Source organism: Giraffa tippelskirchi, chromosome 2 (genome assembly GCF_054371585.1).
Source record: "Giraffa tippelskirchi isolate mGirTip1 chromosome 2, T2T-mGirTip1v1.2.pri, whole genome shotgun sequence".
Lineage (NCBI taxonomy): Eukaryota > Metazoa > Chordata > Mammalia > Artiodactyla > Giraffidae > Giraffa > Giraffa tippelskirchi.
In genome coordinates this window covers 151,716,894-151,731,373 of record NC_137276.1, presented here as the reverse complement: position 1 = coordinate 151,731,373, position 14,480 = coordinate 151,716,894, and the positions used below count along the sequence as shown (strand labels likewise).

The 14,480-nt window shown below is 39.7% G+C and overlaps 2 protein-coding genes across 14 annotated transcripts in view; one reads left to right on the top strand and one right to left on the bottom strand.

Moving 5' to 3' along the window:
- The window catches only part of MCF2L2 (MCF.2 cell line derived transforming sequence-like 2), a 255,566-nt gene that overhangs the window by 143,840 nt on the left and 97,246 nt on the right, over nucleotides 1–14,480 (top strand). The window contains exon 15 of the mRNA XM_081571158.1: nucleotides 2,103–2,188. Coding sequence (XP_081427284.1) covers nucleotides 2,103–2,188 — 86 coding nt within the window. The remainder of the gene's footprint in view (nucleotides 1–2,102; nucleotides 2,189–14,480) is intronic.
- B3GNT5 (UDP-GlcNAc:betaGal beta-1,3-N-acetylglucosaminyltransferase 5) overlaps nucleotides 1–14,480 on the bottom strand; it is a 33,574-nt gene that overhangs the window by 10,955 nt on the left and 8,139 nt on the right. For 11 of the 13 annotated variants that reach the window (XM_081571165.1, XM_081571166.1, XM_081571164.1 and 8 more), the window contains one exon: nucleotides 5,547–9,206. The exons of 1 other annotated variant lie outside the window; for it this stretch is intronic. In XM_081571165.1, the coding sequence (XP_081427291.1) occupies nucleotides 7,760–8,905 (1,146 nt within the window). In that variant the 5' untranslated portion in view covers nucleotides 8,906–9,206 and the 3' untranslated portion in view covers nucleotides 5,547–7,759. Of the gene's footprint in view, nucleotides 1–5,546; nucleotides 9,207–13,315; nucleotides 13,380–14,480 lie in introns of those variants that run through there. One more of the 13 variants, XM_081571168.1, reaches the window with a different exon arrangement.

Below are 14,480 nucleotides of genomic sequence, written 5' to 3'. Positions count from 1 at the left end.
TTTTTCCAACACTATAATAGGTTGTCATGAAATAAGAGACTCTACAAACCACCATACTAACAACAGATCACTAGAGTTAGAAAGAGCACAGTTCATTTCACAAGCATGAGCAAGTTTTACAGTGAGAGGGAGTTTTGTTAATAATGATATCTACTCTTTCTGAAAGTATTGCATGTTGTGGATTCAAAGGTGAATAAGGCTGGAGCTCAAAGTCTAGTGGGTGTTTTTGTCGTGGTAACATTACAGAGGAGGAACTAGAAAGGGATGCAGTGTAACATTAACTGCCATAGTAATTAGCTCAACATTACATAGAAAATGTGAAGAAAGAGCTTTGATAGTGGTGAAAATACCTAGATTGGTTTGAACCCAAGGACTGGTATTTACTTCTGTATATGATTGAAATGAAAAATAAATTCTAGTCTCTGGTCAAATATATATCATAGAGGGAACTAAAAATTTAGATTCTCATTGAAATGATATCCTATATTAAAAGAAAAAAAAAAATGAACCTGAATGGAAGGTTGTTCTTATATTTTAGAGCTAAATTAGCAAAGCTAGTATCTCAAATTCTTTATTTGTTAGCCTGCTTTCTGGATATGATACCAGGTTTGGGAAGATATCTATAAAAGGACAGAAAATCCTTGGTTTTCTTTCATCCACTGACATTTTAAAAATGTTCAGTAATTTAAAATTGCAGTTTCTGTGGTCTGCATTGTGGATAATAAAACAACCTTAACTTGACTGCTCTCTGCTAATCCAGGTAGAGGATTCTCTCGCATTGTCTACATCTATCTGAGCAGCCTGTCACTGTGATCACTGTGACCTGTTCTGCAAGTTCGTCTGAGACTGGGCAAATCTCATCCTTCAACTTTTAGCTCAAATTACAAGGAATCTTTATGTTTATTCATTAAATTTCCCTTAACGATACTTTTGGAAGAGGGCCCCTTCTAAACCTCTACTCTCTTTTGTGACAGTGTAAAATAACTCATTTAAACAGAACCTAGAAGGCAGGAAGAACTCAAATGCTGGGTAATTATTTACTTGCTCATTATTGGTTAATACCCTTATTATAATATTCCCATCGCTATCAGTATGATACACACATTCATGTCCTTGTTAAAATGATATTTTCTTGAAAGTAAATTGAGTAGGAGTCTTGTCTCTTCTTGAGGATTAAATGCCCAGTGTTAGTCTGAAAAAGATCTGCAACCCTATGTGGCAGACAATGCTGTTACCAGAAGAGGGGGACCCCCCACCCCCGCCACTTACAGGGCCCAAGAGTGGGCTCTAACACTCGAAAATGAATTGTCCGAGGAGACACATGTACTGACAGAGCAAGAGAGTTTTTTGAGGAAGCGCTTGAGTGGAGAGTAGCAGGGGAAGCGAAGGCAGGTTTGGCAGGTATGGCAGGGAAACCTGCCACATGGCTCTCAGGTTTTATGGTAATGGGGTTACCTTTCTGGGTTGTCTCTGACCAGTCATCTTGCTTAGCCCATATTTGGTCTGACTCAAGGTCCTTCCTGGTGGCACAAACATTCCTCAGCCAAGATGTATCCCAGCATAAGGGTTTCTGGGAGGTTGGCAGGACATATTATGGATTGGCACCTCTTCCTTCCTTTTGGCTCCTCTCAAATTCTCCTGGAAGCAGCACTTTGTTCCTTATCAGGACCTTCTGTTGTGAGACAGCTCATGCAAGTGGTTATTATTGCCTGGCCAAGGCAGGCAGTTGCATGGGGTCCATGTTTCTAGGGGAGGAAGTCAAGAGATTCAGTGAATTTGCCCAAGGTCTTAGAGGTGGCTCATAGTGGAGCAGGGCTTCCAACTATCAGCTGGCTTTACCAGCTGCACTGGTGACCACTCTGCACTGCCCAAGGAGGCAGTGTGATGGAACGGACTTGTGATTACCAGCCTGTGAAAAGTGGACCCCAGACTTATCTCCTCTCTGCCTTTAGCTCTCTTTCTAAGCTTGAGCTGGTCACAGCTTCTCCAGACCTTGATTTCTTACCAAAGAAAGAGAAAACATTTGGGAATAGAAAAATACAGGTTAAGAGCCCTCCTCCCCAAACAAATAGATGATCTTACCAAAATTTCTTTCACTTTAGAGTGAAGAAATACTTGAAAGCAGTCATGATGCGGAGAACCCTGAGCCAGAGCAGCCTGACAATTCCAAAAATCTTTCTCGCAGCAGGTAAGATTGCACATCCCTTTGTAGACGTCATTTTAACCCTTTAGAGGGGTGAGTGTGGCAGGGGGAAGAAGGTGGGATATACTCGCTTTTAAATCTCTCATAACTAATCTTTCCTAGATAAATTCACATGTTTATTCTGTATACTAACCTTCATTATTTACCCATGAACAAAATTCATGAATTTCATAAAAGCAACAAGCAGGAGCTGAAAAATGGCATCTTCTTCAAAGGCTTTTTAAAAACACTGGATTATCAAGAAAATTGTAAATGAAAAGCTATTGCTAATATGAATTATTGATTTTAAAGCATTTAAAGGATATAGGTTCCCCAGAGACACAATTGATACAAATGTAATGCTATTTGGGGGGCTTCCCTGGTGGCTCAGTGGCAAAGAATCTGCCTCCCCGGGCAGGAGATGCGGGTTTTATTCCTGGATCAGGAAGATCCCCTGGAGAAGGAAATGGCTATCCACTCCAGTATTCTTTCCTTGAAAATGTCATGGACAGAGGAGCCTGGCAGAATACAGTCTAGGGGTATTGATTGTACTGACACAAGAGAGTTGACACAATTGAATGACTAGACAGCAGCACAGATGCTATTTTTGGCCTACAGAAAGGTGTCTGCATGCATATGAATGCTCTCTTGATCAGAAAGCCTAAATTATGGCAGTTAAGACCAAAAGGATGAGACAGTTGGATGGCATCACTGACTCGATGGACATGAGTTTGAGTAAGCTCCAGGAGTTGATGGTGGACAGGGAAGCCTGGCTTGCTGCAGTCCACAGGGTCGCAAAGAGTTGGACACGACTGAGCAAGTGAACTGAACTGAAGACCAAAAGCATGAGAGGAAACTCACTTTAAAAAAATCTTTATACTCCGAATTCTCATCATTACCTCTAATCTAGCATTTGTCATGTTTTTTACCCACACCATTTGACTTATAAATTCCTTTCTGAGCTGCTTTTAATCCCCCAGAGTCTATCACGTTTAGCTCTTAGCAGCCCTCCATAAACATGCCTGTAATGAAATGAATAAACATCTTTCTGAACTCCCCTCTTGATTAAAGCTAATATTAGTTTAATTACACTACTTGCTATTCTTTCCCTTTAAAGTGTATTCAAGGAAACATGTGGGCTCTTACTGGTTGAAATATACCTTTGAGTTATAGTAAAAGGCGCAATTCAGCATATCTGAAAGTGTATTAGGTTGGGTTGTGTCTGAGATGAACCACTTGGCAATGTATTCTGTTGTTTTCCTTAATTGACAGTATATCATTGGGGACTTCTCTATTACTACAACCATACTTACTTTTATAATTGTAGTTTTTCTTATAGTGAATGCTTTAAGTTAATTGGTGAATTATTATATTAATTTATAGTAGTGGTTTAGTCACTAAGTCATGTCCAACTCTTTGCCACCCCATGGACTGTAGCCCCCCAGGCTCCCTCTGTCCATGGGATTCTCCAGGCAAGAATACTGGAGTGGGTTGCCATTTCCTTCTCCAGGGGATCTTTCCAACCCAGGGATTGAACCCGGTTTTCCTACATTTCAGGCAGACTCTTTACCGACTATGCCACAAAGCAATGTTTAATCATACTTCTAATGAGAAATACAAATAGGAAAAGTTACAACATTTAATGAAACAAAAATATCTAAGATTCTTACAAAAGAACTTTGAGAAAAGGCCAAATTAACTAGTGGATTGAGCAGGAGATAGGAGAAACTGGAAGATTACTCATTTTGTTCTCCCAGAAGCTTTAAATAAATACTATAAGATCACATCTTTGCTGTAACAACTTAATCTATATTTTCCTTTTTACTTTTGATTTTATAGTTTTGAGTTTTTATGTATAACTAATATAAATTTGTTGGGCTACAGTTGGATAGGTATAATATGCTTGGCATATAGTAAGCATTCAGATTTTGTTGAGTAAATTATAAACTTTTAAGTAGTACAGGTAAAATGTTATAACAGTGTCCATTAAGGGTTCTGAATAATTAATCTCTTTTCACATTTGGATGGCTTGCCAGAATAACATTACTTTATTATATTTGGAAAAAGTAATGATTTTAAGCATTATGTGATAATACTGGGCATAGTCCCTACCTTCAGAACTTATATTTTAGCTAGGGAAAAAACACATGAAATGATTCCTAGGTAGCACAATAATATATGTGATTCAGTATATATTTTAGAGGGAGGGGAGGAGATGTTTAATGGAAGAGCAGAATTGGGGTTGTAGATATAAGATTTCAACAGCTTCAGGAGAAAGTGTTCCTGAAAAGGGAAACTAGTTTATGCAAGGTAAGATTGGTCATGAATGAAATTTGTGATGGGTAATGGTGGCTACGAAGAGTGAAGGAGGAAGAGAAGATTAGATAAAACCTTGAAAACCAGGTAGAAGAGATTGGATTTGATGCTGGAGGCAGTAAGGAGCCTTTGAGTTCTAGAGCAAAGTAACATCATAATGAAAGCTGAGGCTAGTCCCACCGCAGAATGCAGTCACTGCACGGAAAACATAGTTAAGGAGACATCTAACATTTCTCTCATTATTACAGAAGAACAAATAACCCTGTGTATCAGTAGTTCTCTGTTCTGATTCTCATTGTAGCTGTGGTATTCAGTTAAAATCCCAACTACAGGTCAATTCAACTCTTCTGAATAATTATCATTTTAGTCCCAACTACAAACACCCCAGCCATGCCTCACAAGTAAAAAGTTCTACTGCAACCAAATAATTCAGATGCTTCTGAGTTTTAAAAATATATATTGAATCACACCATTTAGTATGCTAAAGAATCAAGAAAGAATCAGGTGAAAAGCAGATGAGCACATACTATGTACAACTCTACTGAAATACCAAATGCTGCAAAGCAGGCCTAAGAACATTCCTAATGTTAAGAGACCAAGACTTCTCCCACTTAGACATTCCAGAAGTAACCTTTCAACAAACAAAAGAAGCACTTGAGATGGCTCCACAATGCAGAGAACACAGCAATCCTCTATCCTGGGCACAGCAGCAAGTCTGAACAGGAAATAGGATTAAGATCACGTATTACAGGCCTCTCTGACATTAAACAGCACCAGTTGATGACATAAACAAATGGTGTTCACCCAGGAGTTTTAAAAGCCTTTGTGAAAATACACATCTGTTGACAATTTTCAAGTTGTTTATTGGAAATCATAGATTTATTTTTAAAAACCCTCTAATTATTTTGCCATATAAGAGCAAAATTCAAATAATATAAATAACATTTTGGTATAAAATTAATAATATGGAAAATAGATGCAAGCCAACCAAGAGGTAAAAAGTTTTTAGCAATAATACTGTATATAACCATCAATTGACCATCCAGGCTGAGAGTTTATTTTCCCTTTATTGATAACTTTTAAAAGATAGCCTTGCACTGGAGCACCAAAGAGTTTTTTTCCTTCCTTTGTAAAAGGTTGGAGTCCTTTATTTACAATTATTCTTCTCAGTACTTTAAGTCTGATGAAGGATGTATCTAGCAATTTCCTTATTAAAAAAAAGGAAGTGCCTTCATATTTCCTCTAAATTTAAATGTTTCATTCTATGTTAAGGAAAAATAAAAGATGAACACAATTGAAGGGAGCTCTTTCACAAATAAATAACTGTTTCACAAAAGTATTGATGTAAACAAGATCATTTTGATGGCCAGAGACACTGATGTTCTCAACCAATAGCAAATTTAAACAGTTACAAGTATAGATACACAGGGCATATATATGACCAAAGGGCAAATGGTATTAAAGGATTGATTAATAAAAATTAATTACAAACCTGCTTTGTCAAAATGCGCTTTTGTTCTCTACAGTTTTTAAAATTGGTCAGAAAATTTAAATTGTAATGATCTAAAAACCCTGAACCTACTCTGAAAGTAACTACAAACTAGAATGTTTGACACCGTAGTTTTGACATGAGTTAAAAATGCTAAATTATCTGAGCAATCAATGTAAACAAGCTTCGATTTTCAAAATAGAAAAAATTAACAAAAAGTTTCTGTAAACAATGAAAAGCTACCTGCAACAAATTATATATATATATGTATACATATATATATATCTCATCATCATCCAGTTATGTATTCTGAGAATTCTTTTTTAGTTTTTTTGTGTGTTTCAGACGTCATCATTTCAAAGTGATACATCTTAGTTTTCCCTAACACACACCTCTGCAGACAAAGGGTTTATAATCAGTTTAACTGCTTTTGCTGAAGTCACTATTTTGCCTGTCATATAATCCCCCTAACAACAGACCTCACCTAGTTCTTTCTGTAGTGAGGGGAGGTTGTTTGTATCATAGCCACATTTTCATCCTGCCATGTAAAATAAATCTAACTTCCGCTATTGGATCTCAGCCACATCTCTTTTATTACAAGGAACATACAACCTTACTGAATGTTTTAAACTTCATTCAGGTGACTTTTCTATCACTTTCAGTATGAAATATTTAGAAGTTGAATATCACCTCTGGTAGTCATTTTGATGAAAGAATAGATTTTTTTAGCTACTACAGTTTTGATGTTTAATACTCTCAGTTTTAAAAGCTGAACGCAAAACCAACTGGTTTATGAGACCCTGTTGGAGAGGGGTGGGCTGATTTTAGTAATTAATACAATTTAGACATTAAAACTTTTATTTTATAAATTATGGAGAAAAGAGTCTCATAATGTTCTATCTTTTGTTTTGAATTCTTCTCCATTATTATATTCTTTTATGTAAACTACATTCAAATAGCTGCCTTAAAAACAGACTGATACTGAATATTTTAAAACCAGTTGAAATTTCTTTGAATTAACAAAGATTTATCTCTAGCAAAGGACCCTCTGAGTAAGACACTGTCCATATTTTGTGTCATTGTCTAATAATAATAAAAAAAATAATAAAGTACTAGTTAGGGCAGAGCTAATGACTTCTCAAATTTCACATTAAACTTTGAAAAAATATATAAATATATTTAAAATGACTCCAATACTGTCCAGGTAAAACAGCTACATGAATGTGACAGTAAATGATTTGACAGTTTATAAAGAAATTGTGTGTCTTCTCCTAAGCCTCCTCTGAAGAAGAGGAAACTTTCTTCAACCAGGTTCACATACTTTCTTCCATGCCAGTCCTCCCTTGCCCCCACCAACTCCATCAAGTGCTCTTTAATAAGCACCTGGTCCAACAACATATCCATTTCTTTGAAATGTTGTGCTATACATGTACTTGGTATTTTCCAAAAGCAGTTATCCTAACACCTAGGCACCTTAATAACTTTTCTACTCCTCCAATATACACATGGTACTGAGAACTTGAAATTCCCTTTAGTTTTGTTTTCATATGAACCTTGTCTAAATCTAAATTCCTTGAAATGAATTTAGGCAATGAAGTAGGTAAGTTATATTGAAGGGCTTCTAGAATCAAAGAAACATTCTGATAGACTGGGCTTTCAAAATATTCCTTTGTTCTTCATATTCATTTCACTTATGGTATAGACAAACATTTAAAAGTTTTTTATCCAGGTTTGGCTCAGTGACAGTGATAACATACAATATTCAAGTACTATTAGGCAAAGGCAGCCCTACAGGGATATGTATCCACGTAGGTCAGTTTGCAAAGGAGGAGTATCTTAATTATTCTGCAGTACATCTGACCAAAGAAACCTTTTGAAATTGTTTTTACTTTTGGGTCTGTGGCATCCCTCCAGAGGTCCTGAAGGTCTTCTACATGCCCATGAGATGTCATCATTTTTTCATAGATGCAAGGATGATAAGGAGTTTTACCTTCCCCAGAAAAAAACACATGGTATTGTGGGACTATCCCTATTTTATTGGCACAGAGGCCCATGAACACATCGTCTATATAAAGGCTAGAGTTAAGTGTCTGTGATGCCTCATAGACTTTGGCAGCCACATCACCAGAGATCACGTAGGCAGCTCCAGCGGTATAGTCAGGGTAAGCCGGCCACTGGTACATTTCATAAGAAACATAGTATTTGCTGCGTTTGTCTCTAACGGGAGGGGCACCACGGTGAACACGACCAATCCAAAAGTCTTGAACACCAATTTGTTCTAAACTTTGAAGATATTCAATAAGATTTGGCATGTGAATAAATATGTCGTCATCAGCAGTCATGAGGAATTTGGCATGTGGACAAAAGCGATTTGCCCAACTGAACTGGAGAAGAAATTTAAGAGTAAGATTATAGAAAGAATCAGCAAAGTCTTGCTGAATTATATCATTGTACATCCGATCTTCCCAAAGCAGTCTTCTCTGAAGTCTTTCTCTTGTCAGTGGGTCAGAAGGTGTTCCTAAGACAAACAGAGTTTTGATGTTGGCGTTAAGTTGAGAGCAAACATACTTCTCATTGCCCCATGTTTTCCTAATGGCAGAACGGCGATTGTAATTTTCAGGTGCAGTCTTTACAAACAGTAAGAGCAGGACATCTTGCGCTTGACACTTATCCTCATGGTTAATCACGTACTGGTAACGAGGAACCCCCTCCTTGCTGCGCTTGAGAGACAGGCTGTCGTTCACAAAATTGTAGCTATTTATGAGGTATCTGTAAGAATAGGACTTCATATGGCTCATGATGTGATTATCGATCGATATCCAGAAGAACATCAGGCTTAGTACAAAACAAGTGGCAAATAACTGAATAAACTGCCATTTTTTTACTCTCCTGCCACTAACAAACATTCTGACGTCCATCCAGGTCTGTTTTTATTTAGGGTCAGTTTTAAATGAGTGCTTGCTTCTTCAAAACCATAGGACTGTGTATTCTGTAGAACAGATGTCCATGTTGGTCATTAAAAATGTAAAAGGAGCTCCTTATTTCATAAAATATTTTCTTTTAATACCATTTTTTTCGGAGACCACAAAAGAATGGAACACACTGCAGAATGATGCTGGCACATCAGAATGCTCCCACTCTGACATCCTTCGTTAAGTTCAAGGATTGGCCTTAATGCAGCTATTCTGTGTAGTCCTTTTTGTGAAAGTTAAGTGCAACCTATTAGAGTCAGGAAGAGAAAAAAATTACAAGTGAATGGGTTACTGAGTTACCAGAAAGAAACAAACTACTCTTAATTCCTTAAAAACAATATGTAACCTGACTGATCTGGACCAAAGGTGATGGGGCAGCTGGTGTTGAGTAGACACATACAGCTGTTTATTTTTTCAGGGGAATCCAAGGAAAGGGAAAAAACCATCCTCTACCTTCTTCTCATTCAGAATACAAAGACCCTTTTCTCTTCTCAAGCCTAGGAAGACCTAGGAAAAGCCTAGGTAAGCCTAGGAAAACCTCCAAAATGTTTGTCATCTTACATACCTAAAGTTCAAGTTTCTTAAATGGGTATATCCATGAATATATTGACTTGGAATATGGTCACAATGAAAGCAGCTATACAGTTCAAGGAACAACACTCAATGAAACGAAAGTTCATAGTAGTAAAAATACATTAAAGCTTGCCCCAGACAAGGCATTAATAGGAGCAATATTTTTTTTTCAAACCAAGATTCATAATCAAGAAGTTGAGATACGCTTCTCAAAAGCATAGTCCCAACTCTCTAACCAAAGTGGCTTTTCTGTACAATCGTCTTGTTTCTGTTCTTTTCCATTTGGAAACTCCACAGGCACTTCGAATTTAACATGTTCAAAACCAGCTGCACACAGTGAGAGCACCCAGCAGCACCGGCCTAACCTGGGTGGTGGGGCCTTTCACATCCAGCTGTATTTCCCGTCCCCCAAGGTAACTCCACACGAGGGTGGTAACTGCACAAGCCAGGCATGCAAAAAGCCCAAGGAGGACAGGAGATCAGAACCAAGCCTTAGTGATAATTCAGAGATCAGCACAGGTAAACTTTTATCCCCAAAGGTATAGATTTTTAAATTGCTAGCACCACTTAGGAAGCCACAAAAGCTTTAAAAAAAGAAAGAAAGAAAAAGGAAAAGCATAATAGAGAATGGCAGAGTGCATTGAAAGTAGTTAAGTATAAGTATCATTTTGTGAAATTTTAAGTTTTGTGTGTAAATACCTTCAGGGTTGTAAAGTAAAATGCATTTCTGTTGTAAAGTAAAATGTAAAAAAGTGAGGAATACTACTATAAGGGCTAGATCAATATTGGTAATTTGCCCTTTGGTTTGGGTGGTCATGGCAGACTGAATGAATGCTCTAGGGTAGGATGAAAGAAGACTCTTGAGCATCCCTTGGACTGAAAGGAGATCAAACCAGTCAATCCTAAAGGAAATCAACCCTGAATATTCATTGGAAGGACTGATGCTGAAGCTGAAGCTCCAATACTGATACTGAAGGACTGATGCTGAAGCTTCAAAAATCCCCCTGATGTGAAAAGCCAGCTCATTGGAAAAGACTGATGCTGGGAAAGATTGAAGGTAGGAGGAGAAGGGGACGACAGAGGACAAGATGTTTGAATGGCATCACCAATTCAATGGACGTGAGTTTGAGCAAACTCCGGGAGATAGTGAAGGACAGGAAAGCCTAGCGGGCTGCAGTCCATGGGGTTGCAAACAGTCAGACATGACTGAGTGACTGAACAATAACAAGGGTGAGAGACAGCAAGAAACATACATTTCTGATGGTGGCATCTGCTTACACTTTGCAAAATTGCTTTCATTGGGGAGGTGGGGTGGGGGAGGGGCACTTCCTCTCAGTCTTAACTGTGCTCACTTAGATAAGGCCCACCTCTGAAGGCTCAGCCCTTCTGCCTCTTCCACAATACACACAGAAGGAACTGGAGGCTTCATGCAAAGTAACAGAGAATCTCTAATGGCAGATTTTAAGACAGCTTAAATGTTTATGAATTCTAAGAAAAATCTCAATTGAAACTAATTTGCTGTTTCTATTCCAAGAGATCCCGGGAAGGAAACAAAAAGGAGAGTAACCTTTGGGACCACAGGCAAAACTAGCTTCCCATTTCTGAGCAGCTGCACTCACTATGTTACAAAGGCAGCTTTGCTGCTGCTGCTAAGTCGCTTCAGTCGTGTCCGGCTCTGTGCGACCCCATAGACGGCAGCCCACCAGGCTCCCCCGTCCCTGGGATTCTCCAGGCAAGAACACTGGAGTGGGCTGCCATTTCCTTCTCCAATGTGTGAAAGTGAAAAGTGAAAGTGAAGTCGCTCAGTCATGTCCAACTCTTAGCGACCCCATGGACTGCAGCCTACCAGGCTCCTCCATCCATGGAATTTTCCAGGCAAGAGTACTGGAGTGGGGTGCCATTGCCTTCTCCGACAAGAGCAGCTTTGCTTTGCCCCTATTCACAGTTGTCTACAAGCCGGAGCTTCTTGCTAATCAGCCCACCCGCCCAACTCTGCAAGCACCCACTTGCACCCTGGACTCACAGAGGCCCTAGTCTCTCTCCCATGAATGGGTCTACTGCTCCTCTGGATGGAGTGTTGCTGCTATAGCAGCAGCAACACTCTATCACTATCTATCACCAAACAGCCAGCCCATAACATTCTTTTTGTCCCCTTCCACCCCACCACGTATATATTCCCTCATTTTCCTATACTCCTTCAACTGTTCCCAACTGGCCTCTAAGAGTCACAACGGTTTTCTGAAAAATGACAAAGAACTAGTCATGAAGCCAACAACCCACACTACTTCTTTAGGCTCAGCACAGTGTGTGAAGTTCTAAGACACAGTTTCTTCACCCACAGCTGCTTTAACTGTTGGAGCCACTGTTTACCTCAGTCACAACCAAATCTCCCTGATGTGATGATGTGAGTGTTGATATGATGAGGGGAAGATCTGCGAATTCATAGAATCTGGCTTCTCTAATAACAAAAGAACACCCCCACTCCTCCAAAGTGAACTTAGTTATTAGGATGGCCTTTTCCAACCAAAAGCAAAAGCACCTCCATGATCTAAATTCATCTGTTAAAACTAAACAATGTTGTCCCAACCCTGGTGTTGCTGATGGAGACCATTCACAGGCAATCAAGGCTCACCCTTCTGGGTTCATACTGTCATAAAGCTTCTCTAAGGCACATCTTCTAGCTTCTGTATTCACAGTGCTAGGCTGGGGGCTACAATGAAGCGCACAGGCCTGCCTGACCTAGAGAAAGAAAATGCTGGACCTAACAGGAAACAAAGCGATCCCAATAGTGAATGTGAGCTCAGCAACCATCCACAACAGAATGCTGTGGGTGCAGCTTCCTTTGTGCCCACAGTGCAGCTGGGTGACCAGTCAACTGTCGAAACCAGGGCTACCTGGTTTGGGGCCAGGTTTATTGTATAACTTCAGGCACCCCTCACTGCACTCTGCTTTAGTGACTTAATCTGCAAACTGGGGGCAAAGATCAAAGTATTGTTACTGAGGGAATACAAAAATTACAGATGACTTCACAGCCTGCTGAAAATAGGGAACAGGGAAGGCTCTAGGAGAGAACAGGACAAAGAGCTGCTTAGGGGAAAATATGCAAATATTTGGAATATAACTTGGGTTTGCTTCTATCTGGATTGAGAGGAAGGTTATAGATATCCTCAGTTTTGTCTTTCCTAAAAGAAGTAGTCAGAAGAATAAGAAGTTGAGTGAATAAGAAGTTGAGTAGGAATATCAGAAAAGAATGTGGCAGACCTCACCCCAAATACTTTTCAGTCTGGGAGCTGTGCCCCTCAACCACCAGAATATTTCTTCACAAGAGAGCTCTTTAAACTTCTCTGATTACAAACAGAAAACAAAACAATGCATCTAGAGGCTACAGGTTTCTCAAAATGAACCCTGACTTTTTTCTACTTCACTCCTGCCGTCAACTCATTTCTTTGTTGAGTTTACTTTTGTAATCCTAAAATATGCAGAACCTGCTACAAATTTTGAAGTTTTAATTAAGATGATGAGGTTGGCATTTTAATTTCAAGTTAAACAACCTCAGTGTCCAATGTTTCAGTTAATCCTACTAGTGTGTAAGTGTTTGCTATAGAAATACACCGGGCCTGGTGGCAGTCATGAGGTAGTATTTTCTGGTCTCTGCTCTGAAAGCACCAACAATCTAGTTGAGACAAGACTCACAGCATGCATGTGGAAACACAGCTCCCCTGGACAACAACAGGCATATCACAGTAAGGTTCATCTGTATGTCAGCACCAATCTGGGTCATACCTGCTCTAGGCACAATAGGAGTGTCCCCGGGAGTAGAGATCAGTGACAGCTAGATCACAAGGGCCTGAGGATGATCAGGATTTAGGTGGTTGCAGAAGGACAAGGAAGCAGTTTCAGGCAACAAAGAAAAGAAATACAATATGGCAAATATTTGAGAAACAGGCATGTATTAATATTTGAAAGCAGGGAGGTTGGGGTGTACTTATGGAGAACCTTGAAAATAAGGCAGAGAAGACAGTGAGTGCCCAGGGCAGAAAGTCCTTTTTGTTTTTAGTGATAACTCCCTTGTCAATATTTATTAAGCTTTATGCAGAAATCTGGCAGTGGTACGAAGGATGGATGCAGGATGCCTAGAGAATAGACTCTGGGTTATATCAGGACCTTGTACTGAAGCAGGCAGGCGTCCCTGGTGGCTCAGCTTGTAAAGAATCCACCTGAAGTGCAGGAGACTGGGGTTTGATCCCTGCGTTGGGAAGATCCCCTGGAGAAGAGAATGGCTACCCAGTCCAGTATTCTTGCCTGGAGAATCCCATGGACAGAGGAGCCTGGTAGGCTACAGTGCATGGGGTCACAAAAGAGTTAGACATGACTGAGCAACAGAGCACACACATACTGAAGCAAGATGAGGTAAAAAGGGTCTAGTCTAGGATGGTGGAGGTAGGGAGGGAAGGAAGGGATAAAGATGACCGTCTCGACTCTGTGGGAGAAGACGAGGCTGGGATGATCTGCGAGAATAGTATTGAAACATGTGTATTATCATATGTGAAACAGATCGCCAGTCCAGGTTCGATGCATGAGACAGGGTGCTCAGGGCTGGTGCACTGGGATGACCCAGAGGGATGGGATGGGGAGGGAGGTGGGAGGTGGGGAGGGGGTTCAGGATGGGGAACATATGTAAACCCATGGCTGATTCATGTCAATGTATGGCAAAAACCACTACAATATTGTAAAGTAATTAGCCTCCAATTAAAATTAAAAAAAAAAAAAAAGCCTCAGTGGCATGTGATGAGTGACCTGGGACAGGGAGTAAAGGAGAGGAGAGAAATCTAGGTTCAAGCATTACTGACAAAGGAGGGAAAACTGGTTTCCTGAGGCAGGAATGAGTTGGGAACATGTTTGCTTTTAAGCTGCGTTGATGGAGATGTTAAGAGACATAGCAAGTAGG